Source organism: Vombatus ursinus, unplaced genomic scaffold (assembly GCF_900497805.2).
Source record: "Vombatus ursinus unplaced genomic scaffold, bare-nosed wombat genome assembly UNPS02015184.1, whole genome shotgun sequence".
Classification (NCBI taxonomy): Eukaryota; Metazoa; Chordata; class Mammalia; order Diprotodontia; family Vombatidae; genus Vombatus; species Vombatus ursinus.
This window is the reverse complement of record NW_020954962.1, coordinates 1,087,372-1,110,678: the sequence shown is the minus strand read 5'-3', so window position 1 is coordinate 1,110,678 and position 23,307 is coordinate 1,087,372. Positions and strand designations below refer to the sequence as shown.

The window sequence follows — 23,307 nt, the reverse complement described above, 5'->3', positions numbered from 1 at the left end:
CAGAGTATTTAGAGCTGGAAATGGTCTCATACCTCAAAATATGAAAAAGAGGATTTAGAAGGGATATTTAACATTGGATATAACATGTTCAGGATATTAAACATCTTTGAATATATACCTTAGATCATCAGTACTAAAAACCAGGACTCTCAAAAAATAACATTATTTCAAATATAGAACAAAAAGTACAACCTAGCATGTGACATATTTATGATTTCATAACATCAAATTTCCAAATACTTAAAAAATTAATAATCTTAAAGTTATCTTAGTCATTATCTAATCTGACCTGTCCACTTGTCTTTTCAGAAATCATGTCCTAGTGAGAAACAAACGACTTTCCTATTATGAATTACTAATTTAAAAGGTAGAATATACAGAAAAAAATGGAAGAGAAGAATCTTACTCTCATGGAAGAATTTATTCTCTTAGGGTTTTCTGAACTTCCCAACTTTCAAGGCTTTCTATTTGCTGTTTTTTTAGTCATTTACATAACTATCCTATCAGGGAATGGTCTCATCATTGTAATCACCAATATGGAACCTGCTCTCCAAATACCCATGTATTACTTCCTTGGAAACTTCTCCTTTGTAGAAATTTGTTACACATCAGTCACCCTGCCCAGAATTCTTATGAATCTTTTGAGGCAGAAAAGAAATATTTCTTTATTGTCATGTGCTGTACAACTGTGTTTCTTCCTTATTCTGGCAGCCACAGAGAGCTTCCTCCTGGCAGTGATGGCCTATGATCGTTATGTGGCAATCTGTAAGCCCCTCTCTTATCCTCTAATCATGAACCACAAGATGTGTGTCCAGATGGTGACTGGCTCGTGGGTCACTGGAATTCCAGTCTTCATAGGGCAGACATACCAGGTTTTCTCTGTACCCTTCTGTGGTTCTAACAAACTCAATCATGTTTTTTGTGACATGCCCCCACTAATGAAGTTGGCGTGTGGAGACACCTCTGGGGATGAATTCTTTATTTATATTGATTGTTTCCTGTTTGGTTTGATTCCCTTTCTATTGATACTCTTGTCTTACATCAGAATCCTCAGCACTATTTTGAAACTCCCATCAACCACTGGCAGATCCAAAGCCTTCTCTACTTGCTCATCTCATCTTATTGTTGTATGCTTATTCTATGGTTCAGCTTTCATTGCATACCTGCAACCTAAGTCCAGTTACTCAGGCATAACAGATAAGATCTTCTCTCTATTCTATATCATTGTGACCCCAATGGTTAATCCTATGATATATAGTCTGAGGAACAAGGACTTCATTGAGGCAATAAGAAAACTATTTTCTAAATGTATAGGGTAAAGAATAAAATAATTTGACTTGCATATTGTTGTATCCTGACCATTTCCCAAGTTTTTCTTCCTTTTTTTTCTTTTCTGTATGCCTTTCAAATTCTTAACATTTTCTCCTTGTTATATTAAATCTTTTGACATTCCTTTTCTCAATCCCTCCATGATATCACATATTGTTTTTATGTGTAATCAAAGAACAAACTTATTTTTGTTGTCATCGTGGTTGTTATTGTCACACAATATTAATACGGAACTACCTTTCCACCAAAAGTGTAAAATTAGGGGAGCTAACTGATGCATTGGATTGAAAACAGGCCTTAGAGTCAGGGGGGCCTAAATTCAAATACAGCCTCAGACTCTTATTAGCTGTTTGACTCTGAGCAAGTCACTTAATCCTGAGTGCTTCCAAAAAAGTGTGAGGTCACTCTGACACTACTACCTCAATAATCCAGACCAAAGACATGCAGTGTCTATAACAGGCACTTATATGATGACAATAATAATATCTTCAAGGACCATGACTACAACTACAACCTGAGGCTACTTAGAGATTTTACTTAAATATTTCAGAAAGCTTCTTGTCCTATGTACATCTTTTTCTTAGTGTTTCTAGATTGAAATGAAAATATTATCAATTTTCTTCAACCTGAAATGTTGACTGTGGTTAATTAAGCTATGGAATGTGTGATTAGGTTGCATTGTACTAGCTTCCTTGTAAACTGGAGACATACTAATTCACTAATAAATTTGGCTTCTTGTATTTTTGTCTTCATGTTGGGAGATACACATGGCTGGAATTGGGGAATAGGAATTTTATCTCATTTTATTGCAGTGCTCACAAGATTCACAGATCAATTGAATCATTTTGTCAATTAATATTATTCAAATGAACCACTGCACATCTGTTTGTTTACTTTTTAGCTACAATAATGAGAAGGAAAATATATATATATTTTCTAAACAGTACATTTTGGAGCAGTGTTTTTTCTATCTTGGTTTTGGTCAAATTGCTCTGTGTGAGTGTGTGTGTGTGTGTGTGTGTGTGTGTATTTAATAAATATATTATTGGCACAAGATGGTCTAAACCTTGTTCAGAAGCTTGCAAATATCAGGCCAGAAGGGCAGTAAGTAGAGTTTTTTTTTTCCTTAGATTATAGCATTTAGGAGTTAGACTATGATGAAAGTTTGCAAATTCCAAGCTTAATGGACCCCCTGAAAATCTTGAAAAAATTAGAGACCAGGGAATATAAAATAAGAAAAACATAAACTGAAACAAACAAAAGAAAAAAAAAAAGAAGAACACCAAGGTATTCTTTCCAAAAGTATGCAGAGCCTGGCCCACATAAAAAGTCGAAATATACAAGACATTCTTGAAAAATGAGTTAACTAAAAAAAAAAAAGAACTTGCATGACATAGGAATTATCTCACTGATCCCCAAGGGAAAAGAAAAAGAGAAGAAAGTGACATTAAAGTAAGTTAAGCAAAGCCCTAATAGGAACAGACTTGTTGACTTCTAGTTCAAATAATTTTCCTAGAATAAATGACACAAGAAAAAAATATTTTTGAAATGACAATTAAAATATAACAACACTTTAAAAAGACAGTATTTTTGAAAGATATAATCAATTCTTACTAAAAGGGAGCATAAATGGTAACAGATAAAATGTGCAGAGACAAAAGTTTTTGGACAACAGAAAATATAGGCAATTGTTTTGATTCAGTATGGCGATTAAAAAAATTCTTTTTTTTTTTACATCAGGAGAGTTGATAGGCTGAGAGGGAAAATATTTTTAGTAGAGAAATTTTAAATTAAAATATACATTTAAATAAAATATAAATTTAAGGCAATTTTCAATTTAAGAAAATTTTAATTTAAATCACATTAATTAAAATTAAATTTATATTTATAATTTCATTTCAAAATTTCAAGGGAAACAAAAGTTATGAGAAAAAGTCAAATGATTTTACAAATGAAATGTTAATACTGGAAGAAAGAATTAGAAAAGTAAAAGAAGCTTCAGATGAAATACAGGAAAGAAAAAATTAAATATTTTGTATGAAAGGTACAAAATTATATGAAAGTAATAAACTCCTTCCAAAGTATAATGGGGAAAAGATGAGCAAATGGATTTGTGAGAAATAAAGATGTATTAAAAACAAAGACAAATACAGAAAAAAATAAGATGCTGAATGTCATTTCAGATGCAAAAAATGTAAATTAAAAAGCAGATAAAAGATAGAGAATTTAAGAATTATTAGTTCAAACAATAAGTAGGAAAAAATGAGCCTGTATATAATATTTTCTGAAATGAGGAAAATAAAATCCCAAGAAGTAATAGAAAAAAATAAGCTGACAAAACAAAATACAAGAATACTGGGCATACATTTAAAGTAGTACTCAATAGTATTCAAATATCCCTAAAACATTATCAGATTAGAAAAAGAGATAAATAATGAAGGAAATATGTATTTAGAAATTTGGGTAGTCAAACACTTTTTTTGTTTGAAAATAGAATTAGATGATATATTGAAAATTAGAGGAAGAACAAAGAGAATTTGTATATATAGCTTGTATTTAACAAAGCACTATATAAATTTTTCATAATATTTTGAAGGTACAGAGAATGGGTTGCCAAATGATAGATGTTTTGAGAAATGATTGAATAGGATTTTTAGATTAAATTTATAAGCTTATTGGAAGTAATACAGTGGTGTCCTTTGCTTTCACCTTCAGAGGCAAACTAGTTTGCACTTATTAAACTCACCCTTCTGATATGTTAAGACCACTCACACAAATTGGAAAGCACAACAACCCTTGAGCCCACTCACAGAAAGGATTTACCTAATATACCTCAAGAACTGTAATTAGATGCCTCTCTTTCAAAGTGATGTTGTTGTCATGATTTAAATATATATGTACGTATATATGTACATACATACATATACATATATAAAACTGTTTACCCTGCTTGCCATAAAGTTTTTTGTATACTTGAACATACCATATGTTAAAATGAAAAGAACAAAACAAAACAAAGCTAAACTCAGTGTTATGTAAAAAAAACATAATAAATTTCTTTCCTAGGACCCATCACTCCATCTTTCAAACAAAAAAAGAGAGATACAGTAGTTAATGCATAGTTAAAATTGTTTCATGATTTTGCATCATGACTGTGCCAGGAAGGAAGATCTTCTGACTCTTTGAAGTCTTATTTCCTTAGCCTTCAGACACAACATGGATTTGATATGACTCCTAAATTCTGATGCTGACAGTATGTATAAACCTAGTGTTGACCAGATAAATAGATAGATATAGATATACATATAGATATAGGTATAAATATAGATATAGATACATATAGATAGAATAAGGATCTATCAATTAATGGATATAGTTATATTGACATCTAGATAGATATATTATATAAAAGCTTGTGAACTAAAATCCAGCGTTCATGGCAAGAACTAAAATGAAAATGAAGTGCCTTCTGTCTTTGACTTCGTGCTGGTGACAGTGTGTTGCCTAAGGAAAGGTTGCTAGGGGTCAGTCTGGGTCTTCCATTTGCCTCAAAACAACTGATCCCTCCCATTGGTACCAGCACCAGCAACTTCCATCTCAAGTTGCTGGTCCAAACTCCCAGATGAGATGGGGAGAGTCTCTGGTACGAAGAACAGCCTCCCTTTTATTCAGGATTCCCATCTCCTGCTTTACCTGTCCTTTGATGGTAGAAGAACGATGACCTCCACTCAGTAATGAACATTCTCACACCTGGTCATAACCTTCACATCCCATGGACTCTGAACTCCTGTAGGTCATCCAAATTACATTCCTCACCCCCTACCACCCAATTGCCCATTTCAATCCCCCTCCACAGCACCACCTGACCAAAACTGTTCTCTCCAAAGTGACTAATGATCTCTTACTTGCCATATTAAATGACCTTTTCTCAAACCTCATTCTCTTTAACATCTTTGCAGGCTCTGATGCAATTGATCACTCTCTTTTCCATGATACTCTCATCCCTCTAGATTTTTGGGATACCACTCTATCCTGCTTCTCCTCTACCTATCTGATTACTTTTTCTCCATATTTTTGCTGTATCCTTTTCCAGATCATATCCTCTAACTGTAGGTATCCCTCAGTATTTTGTTTTGGGCCATCTTCTCTTCTTCTACTACTACACTCTGTGATCCCATCAGCTGTGATGTATTTAATTGCTATCTCTGTGCTCATGATTCTCAAATACACCTGCCTGCCCCAAACTCTCTGCTAACCTCAAATCTCACACCTGCAATAGCCTTTCAAACATCTCTAATTGGATGTCCAGTAGACATCTTCAACTCACCATGCCCAAAAAAGAACTCATTATCCTTTCCCCTAACCCCCCACACATCTACCTTTCCTATTACTATAGAGGACAACACCATCCTACCAGTCTCTCAGGCTTGTAACTTAAGAATCATGTTAGGATTTTCACTGCCTCTCATCCCTCATATTTAATCCATTGTCAAGGCCTGTTGATTTTCCCTTGGCAACATCTCTCAAATATGCCTTTTCTCTCTTCTGACCTGTCACCACTCTAGTGCTGACCCTCAGCTCATACCTGTATTTTTGAAATAGACTACTCTGCCTGCCTCATATCTCTCACCATTCCAATTCACCCTCCATTCAGCCACTAAAGTGATTTTCCTAAAACATGGGTCAGTTCATGTCTCTCTCTGCCCCCTTCCAATAAACTCCAGTGGTTTCCTATTGCCTCCAGGAATGAATACAACATGATGTTTGGCTTCAAAGTACTTCATAACCTAACACCCTCCTGTGTTTCCAGTCTTTTTTATACATTACTCCCTAATACATATTCTTTGATACAGCAGCACTGGCCTCCTGATTCTTTCATGAATAAATACTCCATCTCTTTGGTAAAGGCATTTTCTCTGGCTGTGTGTTTGTATATATACATTTATATATACACAAATACACACATATACATATACATATATACACACACATAAATATCTATCTATGTATGTATCTATATCTATCTATCTATGTATCTATCCATATGCATATTATCTTTCTCATTGCATTGTAAACAAAGTTTAAAGAGATGCAGGATTCTTGGCTTAGTAAGAAGGCAGATGAAATTCAGTTTTATGCCGATAATAAGAATCCAAAGTATGTTTAAAATGCCCTGAAGGCTATTAATGGGCCAAAGACCTTTGGTGTATCTCAACTACTTAGTGCTGATCAGGCCACATATGTCACTGAGAAGACCAAAATCCTAGACAGATAGACTGAACACTTCTGTAGTGTTCTCAACAAACTGTCATCAACTTCAGGTTTAAGTCAATCCCTTTCTTGATGAATTTCCAACTGCAGAACAGGTTTTGAATGTCATTAGGCTTCTCTAGTGTGGCAAAGTATCTAGTTCAGATTCCATTCCAGCAGAGAACTACAAGGCAGGGCGTCTATTCCTCATACAAATCTGATAGAATTCTTTTGGGTTATATGGCAAGAGGAGGTTACCTCCTAGGAGATCAAAATGTCTCCATTGTCCTTCTATACAAAGGCAAAGGAAATAGGTTTTCCTGTAACACCCATTGTGGGTGTGTGTATGTTTGTGGTGGGTTCCTTTCATTGCTGGCAAGTCCTCCTTAACTGATTGATTCATCACCTGAAAGATGGTCATCTACCCAAAAGCCAATGTGGTGTCAGAATTGATCAGAAATGGTTTACATAGTGTTTGCTGCCCAATAAATCCAAGAAAAGTGTCAGAAACAGAACAAACATATGTATACAACATTGGTCAATCTAACTAAGGCCATTGATGTTGTGAGTTGTGAAGGCCTCTGGAAGATCATGGACAAATTTGGTTGCCCAGAGAAGTGCATCACTATTGTATGTTACTTCCATGTCAGCATGCTTTCATAGGTTCTATATAATGGACACTGCTCTTCAATTGAACAGTAATCAATGGGAGTGAAGCAGGGTTGCATACTTGTACCCATACTTTTAGCCTTATGTTTCCAGTGATGTTGTCAGATGCCTTCAATGAGGATGAAAATGGCATCAAAGTCAGCTACCACACTGATGGTACATTATCTAACCTGAAAAGACTACAAGCCAAGATTAAAGTGGAAGTAGAGTTGGTACATGACTTTTTTGTTCAAAGAGGATTGTGAAACACAACCTCTGAGGCTGAGATGCAACAAAGTATGGGCCAATTCTCTGCTGCTTGTTATAATTTTGTCCTACCAAGAAAACAGACATTCTCCACCAGTCAACTTTACACCATATGTGGAGCCATTGGTTATATGAAATGGAGGAATTTTGAATGTTGTGGATAAGTTCACTTACTTTGGCAGTATACCTTCCAGGGACATACACACAGATGATGAGGTTGACTCACACTTTGCTGGAGTTAACTCAACATTTGGGAGGCTTTGAAGGAATCTGTGGAAGAGAAGAACTATTAGGCTCCCTACCAAGCTGAAGGTCAACAGAGACATTGTGCTGACCTCATCGTTGTGTGCCTATGAAACCTTGAAAGTCTTCCAGCACCATGCCAGAAAATTAAACTGTATCCATTTGAATTGTTTTAAGACAATTCTGAAGATCACCTAGAAGATAAGGTACCAGACACTGAGATCTTTCTCAAATTAAACTGCCAAGCATAAAAACCCTAATTGCAGAGAGCAAAATTCCTAATGGTTGACCATTTTGTTTACATGCCAAATGTGCATTTACCTAAAAAACTCTTTTAGGGAAAACTCACACAAAGTAGGCCTTCATGTGGGGGTCAGCAGGAGTGCTACAAGTACACTCTCAAGGTGTCTGAAGAAGTTTGGTACTGATTGTGAGAAATGAGAGACACTGTCATAGAATCACATAGCATGGTATGCCCATATCAAAGAAGATACTCCATTAGCAAAGATTTACTCTATTAGCAAAACAAAATTTCACCAGCTGCAAAGAAATATGTGATGGGCAAATGTTCAGACATTTCCCTCCCAAAAGGTCTTACAGACTATTTGTGTCTGACCTGTGGTAGAGCCTTCTGAGCTCTACTGGTATGATCAGCCATAGCCACACACACTGCACATTTGCCCTGACATCATGATGCCATTTTGCTCTGTTTCAAGGAAGAATGATCAACAACAATCATTTGTAAGTGTTTTGAAGGAAGGAATTATTTTTGCCTCTTTCTGTATCCACAAACTTAGCACTATGCTTGACATATAGTAGGCACTTAATAAGTGTTGATTGATTGGTTGATTGATTGAGTTAGGTCCTCATAACAAGTACACCTCTAACCATGAATATTCTAAAGCCTTCTTGAAATGACTCATAAGAACCAATTTTTAAATTTCCAGACTCACCATTTATACTTAGGAAAATGGAAAATATAAAACCTTAAGGCCTGATTTTCTATTTTGTAGACTGTGTAGCCTTATGAAAGTAATATAGAAAAATGATAATAATGTAGATAAATCTTAAAGTGTGTCATGTGTACATTTTTGAGATGTAATTGTTAAACACATACCAATGCATCCCTATTAATATACAGGCAAATTATATGAATGTAAAGACTACTCTAGTCAATCGATCATGGAATTTAGACTTAGAAGGCATTACAGAGGTAATATCACTCAAAACTTCATCTTCAGCTAAGAAAAGAAGGTTTAGAGAATCTTCCCCAAGATCATACAAGTATTTATGAGATCTGGGATTTAAAACCATCTCCTTTGGTATCTTTTGTTACTTTGTTGTTTTACCTTTTCACAACTCAAATTCCTTCAGTGAATTATTCCAAAGCTTCAGGGAGGAATCATAATTACTGATTTATTCCACAGATAAATGCTGCAGAGAAGAATAGAGCATTGATCAAATGGTATTTGCATTTTTTCAAAATCAGTGAACAGAATCTTAAGTCTTACTTTTTGTGAGAAGCCTGTCCTAGTCCCCCTTAATCTTAATGGCTTCTCCATGATATTGTCTTCAATTGATTTTCTATTTTTTTCATAGACATAAGTATTTATATATCATCTCCTTTATTAAACTGTGAGCTCCTTGAATGCAGATATATATATTTTTTAATTTTCCTAATATTCCCCACACTTAAAACAGTACCTGGCAAACAATAGGAGCTTAGTAAATGCTTTTTGACTGACTAAAAACCCAAAAAGGGGAACTCATTTGGCAAATTGAACAATAAAACAGTCTGGGCATATTGGGTATTCCAACTCAGATCTTCTGATTATATAACCATTTTATTTGGATTACATAGAGTTTTCTTATTGTATCCATTAATCAGACAAGGCACATTTGTTAAATGCTTACTATTCAGCAGGCAACACCATTCTAGATACTGTGTATGCAAAGACAAAAGCTAAAAAGTCTTCACTTTTGAGGAAGGTTTACAATCTAGCAAGCTGAGATGGAATGTATGCATATAGATATTATACAAGACTGAGATACATTGTCTTATGAGGAAGATACTTGTATCCAAAGGGATGAACAAAGGTGTTATGGTGGAAGTGGTATTTGAGTTAAGCTTTGAAGGAAATTAAATTCTCAGAGGTAGAATTTAGAAGGAAAGGTAATCTACTCATAGGGGAGAAGTAGTGAAAAAGCCATTTCACTGGATTGTAGTGGCAGTCAATAAACATTTATTAAGTGCCTACTATGTATCAGGAGCTGTTAAGCATTGGGGATAGAAATATGAAAAAGAAAAATAGTCCCTATACTCAAGTACACTATAGTATAATGTACCCAGAGCTCCTTTCTTGTGCTCAGCAGGACGTGAAAGAGATTCTCCTCCAGAAAGGGATGGAACAGCTGAATGAGCAAGTGAGTAACCTGGAGGAGCTGACTCTCAATGAGCATTGTGACAGCATCCAAGTGAAGACAGACAAAGAGACTCAGCTGGTGGCTAAACTGGTGATTGTCTGCAATGAGACTAAAATCAACTCCTCTGCATACAGCAGTGCCCTAGGTGACCAAATGGCTGGTAATGGTGCCATAACAGTTAACAATCACCTCCACGTGGAGGGAGTCAGTACTATCTATGCCATTTGGGTCTGTGTTGATGTGAAGGAACCCAAGATGGGGTACCATGCTGGACTACATGCCAACATTGTTGTGACCACCATTGTCAACAGTCTGAAACAGAGAATGGGAAAAGTCAACAGACAAAAGGAAACTCAAATGGGGTTTTTTGGTACAGGACCATGATGAAGTTTAAAGGAGTGCATCCAAGTGGGAAATGAGAAAATGATTGAACTGGGAAACTCTCCTTCTATGGAGGTTTGGGGAGGAACTTTTTACTCCATCCTCCAAGAAGAGCAGTGGAGTGTGCTAATGAGATGTGAGTACCAAGGGTGAGGTGATTTTGTAGGATGGTGAGATTTCCAATCAGGATATTCAGTAGGGTGTGATGGTGAATTCTAAAGGAGTGCAGCTGGTAGGAAATATGTGGGAAGGGGAATAATGGGTAAAAATTAATTCATCTCTGTTCCATTTGTGCATGAACATTGTTTCAGTAATTTTTCCGTAGTGGAATCTAAAACATAGTTACAGACTTCAGCCTGGATATGTTGGCATGAAATATTAGACCATAAAACTTAAACCAATCCATCCACTCATTGATAAATCAGTCAAGCAAAAAAGTAAGAAACCTTTGTTAAATAAGTGCTGATGATATTCCAAAACAATGTGTTGCACAATAGAAGAGTGAGGATAAAGAATAAAATAATTCCTACCTGAAATGATGTTACTAATTATAATGATCTAATAGATAAGTGTACAGCATAAATACAATGTTAATCAACACATTTGTGTGCTCAAGAATCAGCAGGTCTACCATCCACCCTTCCTCTTTCTTTATATACTGCTTCTCCAATTAGAATGTGAGCTCCTTGATAGCAGAGAATGTTTTTTTTCCCTGTTTATACATGCACACAGCAAACACATACTGAATACATTTTTTATCCATCAATAATTCATGAAATGTTTAAAGAAAACTGCTAACATACTGTGGCAGGGAAGAAAAGGACATTTCTATACCTGAAAGTTCTGTGTCTTCTGACTTCAGATCCAGGCAAATTATACTATTTCCAATATTTAAGTCCAACATGTAGAAAGGTTTAATTAAAGGCATTCACTTATATTGTAATTGGACTTTTATGTATTACATTTAGTAACTAAAGTACTTGAATAGACCTTAGAGAAGGAAATAGGGATTCACATCCTCATTGTAGGAACAAAGACAGTGTTATGATTGTATGGATTATTAATTTCTCCATCACTTTCTAAAGTCTAGACAATCTGAACAAGGCAATAAGACTTTATTTGCAGCATTTGCCAATATGAGACGTAAATGCTTACATGAATATGTTAAAAATCAGCTTTCATAAACTAGTTTGAACTGGCTCTGATATAGTACTTCACCAAGAAGTCACAATGCTGATCAGTGTTTGGCAACATGCACTATTCACTTTTGGTCCCAAATTTGTATCCTTAATTGATCAATTATTTTTAGATTATATTATTTACAACTAGGTGATCTTAGAGATTACTTTGTTCAATCTCCTATTTTCAGACAGAAATGAATAGAAGCTAAGAAAAGGGAAGTAAGTTATTTTCCAAAGTCATGCAGATAAAAAGTAGGAGAATTGGTTTACAAGTTCATGTTCTGCTCTTCCAAAGTCAACACTTCCTGAATGAGCATGGAAATTGGAGTCAGAGAACCTCTGTTCAAATTTTCCTTATGCCATTTATTGCCTGAGTGAATTTATTCAAAACATTTGCATTCTTTGGGCCCCAGTGTCCTCATCTATAAAATGAGAAAATTAGACAATATGATCTCTGAGGTATCCTCCAGATCTAAAACAATGATGATATAATCCTATCAATGCATTATAACAGCCTTTTAAAATCTAGGGAGTCAGAGTTAGATGAATCCATTTATTTGAATTTTTATTGCAATTGTATATAAATGGGGGGCAGAGCCAAGATGGCAGAGTAAAAGCAGTGACTTGCTTAAGCTCTCCCCCAAACCCCTCCAAATACCTATAAAAATGGCTCTAAGCAAATTCTAAAGCACCAGAACCCACAAAAAGACATAGTGAAACAAATGTCCAGTCCAAGACATCCTGAATGGTTGATAGGAAAGGTATATCGCACCAGGCTGGGAGAGGAGCCCTGCTTGGTGTGGGCGCGCAGGCTGCAGTGATCCTGGAACAGGCCTCAGAGGACTGAATCGTGGGTAGCTGTGGCAGTTTCCAGACTTCTCAACCCAGGAATGCCAAAGACAACTTAGAAGGTCTGTGGGAAAAGTCTGTGACTCTGGTGAGAGAAGGAGCTAGGTCTTAGCCTCAAGTCCGCAGTGTGCCCTCAGGGCAGCTGCCCTCCTGAGCTCAGGGCCCACAGACAGAGGGGGAATCAAGTGGCTGATCAGAAGGGAATTACAGGAAACTCTCTGCTGGTGCAGGATTCTCTTGCTTTGCCTGTGTGTGGATCTTGGTCACAGTTCTGGGTGGTGGACTTAGGGCGAGGAGGAGCGCTGGTCTGGTGGAGCTTGTAGTGGCTATGGAGAGGGAATCCTCGTCACAGTTCCAAGAAAGAAAAGAGTGCTCATAGACCAGAGCACAGGCCAGGAAAGGAGTAAACACCTCACCCTTGATCATACCACCTTGGAAGAACAGAAATTTACAGGTCCCTAGAAGTATTTCTGAACACAGATGCACAAAACTCTGGAAGCTTGGGACAGTATGTTCTCCACATTGGAAAGAGATTCTTACCTGCAGGAGTGTGAGGGGGAGAGACAAGAGAGCAAGGGGTTGATAGAGGGGAAGGCAGATTGAGGGAGGGGATAATCAGAAGCAAACACTTCTGAGGAGGGACAGGGTCAAAACAGAGAATAGAATAAATGGGGGATAGGATGGGATGAAGGGAAATAGACTTAGTTTTTCACAACAGGACTGCTATGGAAGTGTTTTGCATGACTACACATCTATAACCTATATCAAGATGCTTGTCTTTTCGATGAGGGTGGGTGGGGAGGGAGTAAGGGAGAAAATTTGTAACCCAAAGTTTAAAAACACTTGTTAAAAATTAAAAAAAATTTAAAAAAAGAAATGATGAGTAGGCAGATTTTAGAAAAACCTAGAAAGACTTACTGGAACTAATGCTGAGTGAAGTGAACAGAGCCAGGAGAACATTGCCCACAGCAACAGCAACATTGTGTGATGATCAACTCTGATTGACTTAGCTCTTCTCAGCAATACAATGATGCAAGACAATTTCAAAAGATTCATGATGGAAAATGCAATCTACATCCAGAGAAAGAACTGTGGAGTCTGAATGCAGATAGAAGCATATTATTTTCACTTTTTTTTTCATGGCTTTTCCATTTTGTTCTGTTTCTTCTTTCACAACATGACTAATGTGGAAATATGTTTATGTGATTGCACAATGATAACCTATATCATATTACTTGCTCTCTTGGGTGGGGAATGGGAGAAAGGGAGAAAAATTTTGGAACTCAAAATTGTATAGAACATGAATATTGAAGACTATCTTTACATGTAATTGGAAAAAATTAAATACTATTAAAAAAAGTTTCATTGCCCCCTCAAAAAAGAAAAAAAATATTCCAAATAATTATTGATTGGAGAAATGCAAATCAAAACAACCCTGAGGTACCACATCACACCTATCAGATTGGCTAACATGACAAAACAAGACAATGGTCAATGTTGGAGAAGATGTAGGAAAATTAGAACACTAATGCATTGTTTCTGGAGTAGTGAACTGATCCAACCATTTTGGAAAGCAATTTGGAACTATGTCCAAAGGACAATTAAACTGTGCACACCTTTTGGCCCAGCAATACCACTTCTAAGGCTACATGCCAAAGAGATCATACAAATGGGAAAAGGACCCACATGTACAAAAATATTTATAGCATCTTTTTCTGTGGTGGCAAAGAATTGGAAATTGAGGGCATGCCCATCAATTGGGGAATGACTAAACAGGTTGTGGTATATGAATGTAATGGAATATTATCGTGCTATGAGAAATGATGTGCAGGTGGACCTCAGAAAAACTGGAAAGACTTAATATGAACTGATGATGAGTGAAGTGAGCAGAACTAGAACATTAGCCACTTTATTTGATGGCTAACTCTTATAGTTTTATCTCTTCTTAACAATGCAAGGATCTAAGACAACTCCAAAAAACTCACGATGGAAAATGTTGTCCACATTCAGAAAAAGAACTATGGAGTTTGAGTGCAGATCAAAGCATATTATTTGCTCTCTCTCTCTTTTTTTGTTTCTTCTTTACAACATGACTAATGTGAAAATAGGTTTAATATGAATATATATGTTAAACCTGTATCAATTTACATGCTGTCTTGGGATGGGGGAAGAGAGAGATGAGGAGAAAATTTGGAACTCAAAATCTTATGGAAGTGAATGTTGAAAACTAAAAATAAATAAATAAATTTATAGAAAAAAATCAGAGAATGACTGAACAAAGCATAGTATATAAATGTTCTGTGAAAAGGAGGATTTCAGAGAAACCTGGAAAGATTTTTGTGAACTGTTGCACAGCAAAGTAAACAGATCCAGGAAAACTGTTTATACAATAAAAAACATTGTAAAGACATAAAAAAATTGTATATAAACTAATATGGAAACTACGTTTCACTCTGCATAGCATGATAAAATCATAGAAGTTGTCGAGATGCATGCCCTCATTTTTCAGATGAAGGAACATAGACTTAGACAGGTAAGTGTCTAAGGTGAGACTAAAACTCAAGTCTTCATCACTATGAATCTAGTTTTTTTAATTATTATTGTTTTTGTGACAATAACCCTGTGAGGCTGGTACTACAGATAATATTTTCATTATTTTACAGATCAGAAAGCTGAACCTGAGAGAGGTGTAATGACATATGCCAAGTTTGCAAAGCCACTAAGAGACAGAGCAAAGAATCCAACTATATTCCCCTGACTCTAACCTTAGCATTTATCCCAATGCATGAAGCTGCCTTAATAATTGGTGCTATTGAGATCTAGACTCAGAACAAGATCTTATTTATCATTTAAAACAGTAAAAATTGACCTGGGAAAGGCTTCATTCCCATAAAGCAAAGAAGGGAGGAATACTCTCTGCTTAAAGATTTATCTTTTGAATTCTAAGACCAATTTTGGTAGGTGGATATTCATTGACACATGGTTTGGTGGGATGTACTGGAAAGTTTTTGTACTTAACTGAAAAATAATGTGGTGTAGTGGAAAGAATGTGGACATTGGAATTAAGACTCTTGTGTTTGAATCCCCCAGTTAGGAGTGGGGTAACAGTTGACAAGGCATTTAAATTATAAAGTTTCAGTTTCTTAATCTGAAACATGTGGGTAATTCCTGCAATAGTTACATTACCACATTACTGTGATATTCAGATAGGAAATGGAATTAATGAGGCTTGTAAACTTCAAAGTTCTATATAAATGTAAATTGTTTTAAATGTATTCATCACAGAAAGTAACAACTGAATCAATATTTCTAATCTGAGAACAGTAAGACCAAATTATTTTATTATTCCAATTTCAATGTTTCTTAAACACTTTCTGAAACACACTTTATTACTGTTGTTTATTTGTAATTATCTCTATTCTCCTTAATAGTTGAACATTCTATGATCCTACTTGAGTTGAAAGTTCCACAAAAGAAATGTGAAATTTAATATAAAAGATATGAATCTCTTGGATCTAAAAGAGACCTTCCTGACTGAGATGGCATTTGCAGTTTTCAAATTTAATAGTTCTCTTTACAAATCAGATTTTGTCTAGTACAGAACATTGAGGAGTATAAAATATTTTCCTAATGTGATGTAAGAGTAGTGTTAGTATTTATTATAGGTAAAGAAAATGAGTCATAAAATTAAACCAAAGCACAAATAAAAGGTAACAAATGAAAAGGACAAATATTATATAAATCTTGTATGTGCTGTGGAAATATCTGAGTAAAATATATCAGTTAAAAAATCTTAAATTTGAAGGATGCTGCAATTACCATCTATACCAGGAACATTTTCTTCTTCAAACTTCCTGCTTCATTGAAGAGGAGAATGAGATCCTCATTATTTTATAGGTTTGGGAAATATTTTTGATAGAACATTACAACTTCAAGGTTGACAATTTGCTATAGCTACAAGGAAGGATATCCCGAACCCTGTGACTTTTCTCTAAAGAATTTGAAGTAACTATTAATGGATACAGGGGAAATTAAAAAAAAAGGTTCCACATGCCTCAAATTTCCAACAGAAAACCTCTCTGCTGCTTTCCCTTTCAACTGCTTCTCAAATTTTAGATAATATGCTATAAAGATGAATTAGGCAAATATTCACATCTACCCTCAATTTAAGTGAAAGTAGATGGCGAAGACTTCAGGGTAATAATTGGTAGGATTCTATGGCCTAAAATTCAAGAAGACAATTCAGTTGAATATGACAAGAAAACCCTGAAAGCTGTTTTTTTTTAATTAGAAAGAGATAAAAGAGCCTGAGTTGGATAGGAGGTAATTATTTTTAATACTTTAGGTTATTATTTTTAAAAGTGCAAAGGCAGAGATAGACAATAAATGATGAATACAAAAATATATCCGATTATTTTGATAGAGGTTTGTGAAGAGTATGTACTAAAGTATAAAATCAATTTAAGGTGATAAACATAAAAAGGAGCAGCAGAAGAAGCACTTTCATGTATGTTGAGAAAAATCAAGGAAAATATTGGCCCACTGTTATGGGTAGATGAGATGATGATAATTTGTGACAGGAGGAAGAGAAACTCAAATTTGTTTCATTCTTTTTTTTAACAATAAAAAAATGAATATCAGAAGAAAATGAACACTCAACTTAGAGTAAGGTGGAGAAGGAGAGGGGAAAAAAACATTTCTTGAGCTCTTACTATGAGAAAGACACTGTATTAAGAGTTTTACAAATATTATTTCATTTGATCTTCACAATAACTGTATGCAGTAGATGCTGTTGTATCCCCATTTTACAGCTGAGGAAACAGAGACAGAGGGTAAGTATCTGACTCAATGTTGTACAGCCAATAAGTTTCTGAGGTTGGATTTAGAGTCAGTGATTCTGACTTTGTGGATTTGGACTTTGTGATTTCAGACTCAGTGCCCTATTCATGGTGCCACTTGTGAATGGTAAAATGTTATTTTCATATAAATTATTATTCTTGATTACATTTCTAATAATTTTACTGATTAATCATTAGGAACAACAATTTAGAATACTTTTAACCCAGTCCTTTTTTTGTTTTGAAGCATCTTCTTTTATTGCTGTGGCATGAAGTGCTGTGCATGATCCTTCCCCATTCACTGGTCACAGCTGCTCCAATGTGATCACAGGACCTGAGTTGTCACTATGTGATCTTGGTAAAGTCACTTAAATTCTCTGAATTTCTATTCACCTAAATGAAATATGAGATGTGTGGAGTAAATGGCTTTTAAGGTCCCTTTCTAACTCTACATCTAGAACAATATGAAGAAAAAGAAGAGGAAGATGAGGAGGAGGAGGAGAAGGAAGAGGAGAAAAACTAGAGGAGGAGGAGAAGGACAAGGATGAGGATGAGGAAGATGAGGAGGACAAACAGAATGATGATGAGGAGGAGATTAATGATCACAATGTCAGAAAGTCTTCATCAAGATGAAGCGTTATTACACTAAATTAATGTCCTTCATTATCAGGGATGCTCAAATGATAAGGGAGCAGAAGTCCTTGAATTTAGACAATATTGGCTTTAATTTTAGAAAAAAAAATAATTCACTGAAATTCCCCACATATTTTGTATGAAATATTTTTGAAGACATGAGAATGGTCTTCACAATTGTTTGAAAGAACATACTAAAGCACACACCATAAAAAAGGTTGCATGTCAGTTTTAAAAGTGATTTCTGGCAGACATTTCTATAGATTTAGGTTGATTTAATAATTCATCAGACTTGAATATAGATATGACATGTTTAACAAATTAGCTGATTACAGATTGTTGGGAGAAAGCAGTGTCACCAACTCACTGGATGTCAGTCACTATTAAAAACATAATCATTCTTTAAGTTAGTCAAGTTTAGAACATTGAATTGATTCTTGGTGTTTCTTTGTCTTTCAAATCCATTAAATTGCTAAGTTTTTTGATTCTCCCCTCTGTATTTCTCATATATGCCTCATCTTCAATTATACAACTATCACCTTGATACAGATTTAAGAAGAGGCAGAGAGCACTTCAAATTTCAATAGATGGTACATGAAGGAGATGAAGATTTTGGATGAAAGGTAATTAAATAGTAATATATTCTATTGTATATTGGTTTATGCCTTTTTATTTATTTTCACATCAATTCTTTCAGGTGAGAGATGAACTTAGTGTGTGTTATGCAAATCTAGGCATTTGCTATTGTTTACATATTATATATAGATAAATTAAGTCATTAGAAATTGAAATCATTTGATCGGAATAACAAAGCTAATTTATACAATGTCAAGATTAGAATTCAGTTCCTTTTCATCCTACCTTCTACCCAGCAATGTTGTATTTCCTCCTTCATGACTGGTGCATAAAAATATATATGGGACCCGAGAGTTAGAAGAGTACAGTTAAATTTGAAAATATAGATATGAGGACGATGTTACTTAGAATCAGTGGTCAAATAATCCCCAAGGAAAAAAATATGTCAGGAGCTGGGATGAAATTCTATAACATTTTGAGGAGGTCCATATCTCACTTCTACACTCCCATTGCTCTTCTTGGTAACTCTCTCTGCATGTTAAAAAAAAATAGTAATATCCCCTTTCTATATTTGCCTGGGCTAGTCCTCCACTACCAGTGTCTCAGATAAGCTTGCACTCCTAACAAATCACTATTATAATTTCCATACAAATAGTTTCCATACTCTCGTGATTAATGCTCAACTAACTACCCAGTTCGAAAATACATATGATAAATAATTATCTGCATTAGTGGCCTATAACAAATTAATTCATTGTAATTTCTAGAGTCTAGCAAAAAGATAATGAATTAACACAAATAAATTAATGTAAAATTTGGAGATTCAAGAATCAATTGGCAGGTATGTACTTTGGGATAACAACCTAGGTAGTGGTCCAAAATCTTTCCCTAAAAACAGTCCATTATAATAATAAACATCTACTGATCACCTATTATGTGCAAGACATTATGCAAGGCATACATGTAAGATAGTAGTCTCACTTTCAAGGTATTAATAATCTAATTACTGACATTAAATGTAAAAATTTAATTGGACAACTAAGACTCTAAGGGGCTACATAGTAAATTTCAAATCAATAGCAAAGAATGTAAGTTTTCTAGAAATTTAAACATAGAAGAGATTGCCTGGATTGGGATCATCAGAAAAAAGTTATAATTTTACAGAATATGGGAAACTTGAACTGTGCTTTCAAGAGAAATATTCACATTGACGGAGTATGCATATTTCTACTTCTAAAATGTCAACGAGAAAAGGTATGTACTTGAACATATGCATATTCACGTATGTGTATGTGCACACTTATGCATGTGTGCATATATAGGCATTGGTGCACTTGTAAAGATACATATGTGTATGTGTACACAGGCACATATATGCATGTTTGTATATGTTACACTATAGAAATACACATGTGCACGATGTGTATTTTAGTAGTTATACATACATGTATACATATTTGCAAACATGCAATTCAGATATACTCCTATACATACATGCATGTGTATGTCATTTGCAAATTTATTGAACATAGTACCTATGTGTTTAAGCAGTCATTGATAAATGTTGAAACAGTCCAGAGTGAAGGGGAGACTTTTAGGGAATTACACAGCTGAAAACCTACTCCCAAATTAACATTGAAACATAAATATTTCCTGGACACCTAGGCAATGATAGATCCATCCATTTGTATAACCTAATTCATATTTTAACCTTCACAAATATCTTACGAGATAGCTCACTAAAAGCTTTGTTATTTGTTAGAATTTGAAACCAAAAGTGATTAGTGATGACTCAAGAGAGAAAAGATACTTTTTGTCATTGAGGTAAAGATTTGACATGAGGCAGAAGGATTACACTTTTTTTGTATGCTCTAAGGATATTATCAGGAGCATGGGGTAGAATTTCCATGGGAAAAAATAGGCTATCCTCAAGACATGCTGGGTTCCCCTTCCTTGGGCGACTCCATTTAGAGACTGTATTGGGCACTTGTCATGCATGTACAGTTGAGGTTCCTTTTGTGTAAAGGCTGAGAATGTTAACCACTGACATCCCTTCCACCAACCCACTCAATTCTGTGATCCTGCAATCTAATTCTACCCATTCATTTTTCAGGGATAGAAATGAAATTCCATAGAGGAAAAATGATTTGACAGTGATGAATTCACTATTTTCACATATGGAAAAGAAAAAAGGAACATGATGTCAGGAACAAATTTCACTCTCATTATGGAATTTATTCTTATTGGATTTTCTGACCTTCCTAATCTCCAGGGATTTTTATTTGGTGTCTTCTTAGTCATCTACATGAGTATTTTGATAGGAAATGGCCTTATCATTGTGATAACCAAGGTTGATCCAGCTCTCCAAACACCTATGTATTTTTTTCTTGGAAATTTTTCCTTTGTGGAAATTTGTTACACATCTGTCTTTCTTCCAAGAATGCTGATGAATCTTTTGACACAGAGCATACACATTTCTGTAGCGGCTTGTGCCATTCAGCTTTGCTTCTTTCTTACTCTTGCTGTAACAGAGAGTTTACTACTGACTGTGATGGCATTTGACTGCTATGTGGCGATTTGTAAGCCTCTGTACTATCAAGTTATCATGAACCATAAATTTTGTGTCCAGCTGGTCATTGGCTCCTGGATCACTGGGATCCAAGTGGTGATAGGGCAGACCTATCAGATTTTTTCTCTACCATTCTGTGGTTCTAACAAGCTCAATCATGTTTTCTGTGACATGCCCCCAGTAGTGAAGCTGACCTGTGGGGACACATTTGCAAATCAACTCTCAGTCTATGTTGATGCTGTCCTCTTTGCATTGATTCCCTCTCTGCTGATACTTGGGTCCTATGTAAAAATTATCTTGACCATCCTGAAGCTTTCATCAGCCACTGGAAGAAACAAACTGTTCTCCACTTGTTCTTCTCACCTCATGGTTGTCATCTTATTCTTTGGATCTGGTGTCATTGTGTATTTCAGACCCAAGTCCAACCACTTGGAAGGATTAGACAAAGTTCTTTCCCTGCTCTACACCATTGTGACACCAATGTTTAACCCTATGATATACACATTAAGGAACAAAGATGTCATTGGAGCTTTGAGAAAATTAACACTGAAATGAAAAAAGGATCATGAAACAAAGCACTGAATTTACAAATCCTTCTTCCTTCTTTATTTGTTCCATAATTCTCTTAGGAATCTAATTCCAATCTTTTTTCTTTCCTCTCTTGTAAAGTCTCACCATTATCTTATTGCAATCTAGAATCTTTGAAGTACCTTGTTAAGTATGAGCAAGGATGTCTTCTATGACATTTCAACTTAAAAGACAAAGTTAGAATATATTTGATGATTTACTATTAATAAACTATCTCCTCATGAGAGAAAAAATAAAGGCATACAATTATATCAATTAAGTAGAATGAGATTATATCTTTAGCAATCACAATATCCAGCCAATAGACAGATTTTTCTTAAAGATAAAGTACATCAAAAGATAAAGCAAAATCATCATTTTGCTAAGCCCAGAAAGAGAAATACGTTCTTTAATTTTAGTAAAGCATTTATACACCTTTGATTATTGGACATATATACCATCCCCCCTAAATAAGTCTTCACTTAAAATCACTAACAACAAGAACAAAAAGAAAATTATCACTTATTTCACAATATATACAACACTTGAAACTCAGTTTTCTATCCCTCTACTAGAGGGAAAAGAAAAGTTTCATGTATTTTATCTCTTCCTCAGAGCTAGGATGAATCATTATAATTACATACCTAAAGTTTACTTTTTATTGTCCTTTCCATTTATATTGTTATGGTCACTGTACATATTTTTCCTGATTCAGCATCTATATATGTATATTCCCATGTGAAGTTTGGACCCAATCAAAGGGTCACAGTTGAGGACCTAGATGACCCCATGTGGTCTAGAGACCACATGTTCTTCACCCTTGGCTAGAGTTGGGAAAACCTCAGTTCAAAACTGACCTCAGACACTTGTTAGCTGTGCGACCCTGGGCAAATTACTTAACCCTGTTTACCTCAGTTCATTTATATTTAAAATAAGATGGATTAGGAAATTACAACTAACTAAGAAACTTTTATACCTCATATTGTGACTTCTACCTCTATTGACAAAAGGTTCACACACTAGTTGATTTTACTACATAATTCCAGTGTTCATACAAAAGGACTAATGTTTTTATGGATGACTTAGTAAGAGGTTCTCACAATATGCATACCTGGAAGGAGGGATAACCAAGGCTTTCCTTGGGTTGAAACCAGCAGAGGATATTACAAGTTCTTTCAAACTGGGCCTTCATTGACCCATCCCATCATTGCATTTAATGGAGAGAACTCATACAGCCATTCTCCACAATTCACCTGAAGATTCAAACATGGGTATTCTGTTTTCTAATCTATTGCTTTTTTCCCCACAACATAGCAACATTCTACCTCACTTTTCTTTAAAAGTTTTGGAGTTTCTTCCTATCAATGAGGGAGGACAATCATGTTTAATGGTGTTTTCCACCACAGAGACTGAAGGTGCTGTTAGACTATAGTGAGGATTTTCATCCAAAGAATTGAGTAGAATCAATCAGTGGTTCCATTACTTACAACAAAAATTGGCAGATAAACAGCACCTATGTTTTATAAAATGTTTTTTCTCACAACAACCCTAG

At 35.2% G+C, this 23,307-nt stretch overlaps 2 protein-coding genes across 2 annotated transcripts; both read left to right on the top strand.

Annotated features, from left to right (window-relative positions):
• The first annotated feature begins 380 nt into the window (after nucleotides 1-380).
• On the top strand, nucleotides 381-1,319 carry LOC114031609 (olfactory receptor 10AG1-like). The gene has a single exon (XM_027846743.1). The coding sequence runs from the start codon at nucleotides 387-389 to the stop codon at nucleotides 1,317-1,319; it is 933 nt and encodes a 310-aa protein (XP_027702544.1). The 5' UTR covers nucleotides 381-386.
• Nucleotides 1,320-18,792: 17,473 nt separating this feature from the next.
• Nucleotides 18,793-21,743, top strand: LOC114031561 (olfactory receptor 10AG1-like). The gene is made up of 2 exons (XM_027846698.1): nucleotides 18,793-18,817; nucleotides 20,806-21,743. The coding sequence occupies exon 2, from the start codon at nucleotides 20,817-20,819 to the stop codon at nucleotides 21,741-21,743; it is 927 nt and encodes a 308-aa protein (XP_027702499.1). The 5' UTR covers nucleotides 18,793-18,817; nucleotides 20,806-20,816.
• The last annotated feature ends 1,564 nt before the right edge of the window (nucleotides 21,744-23,307 follow it).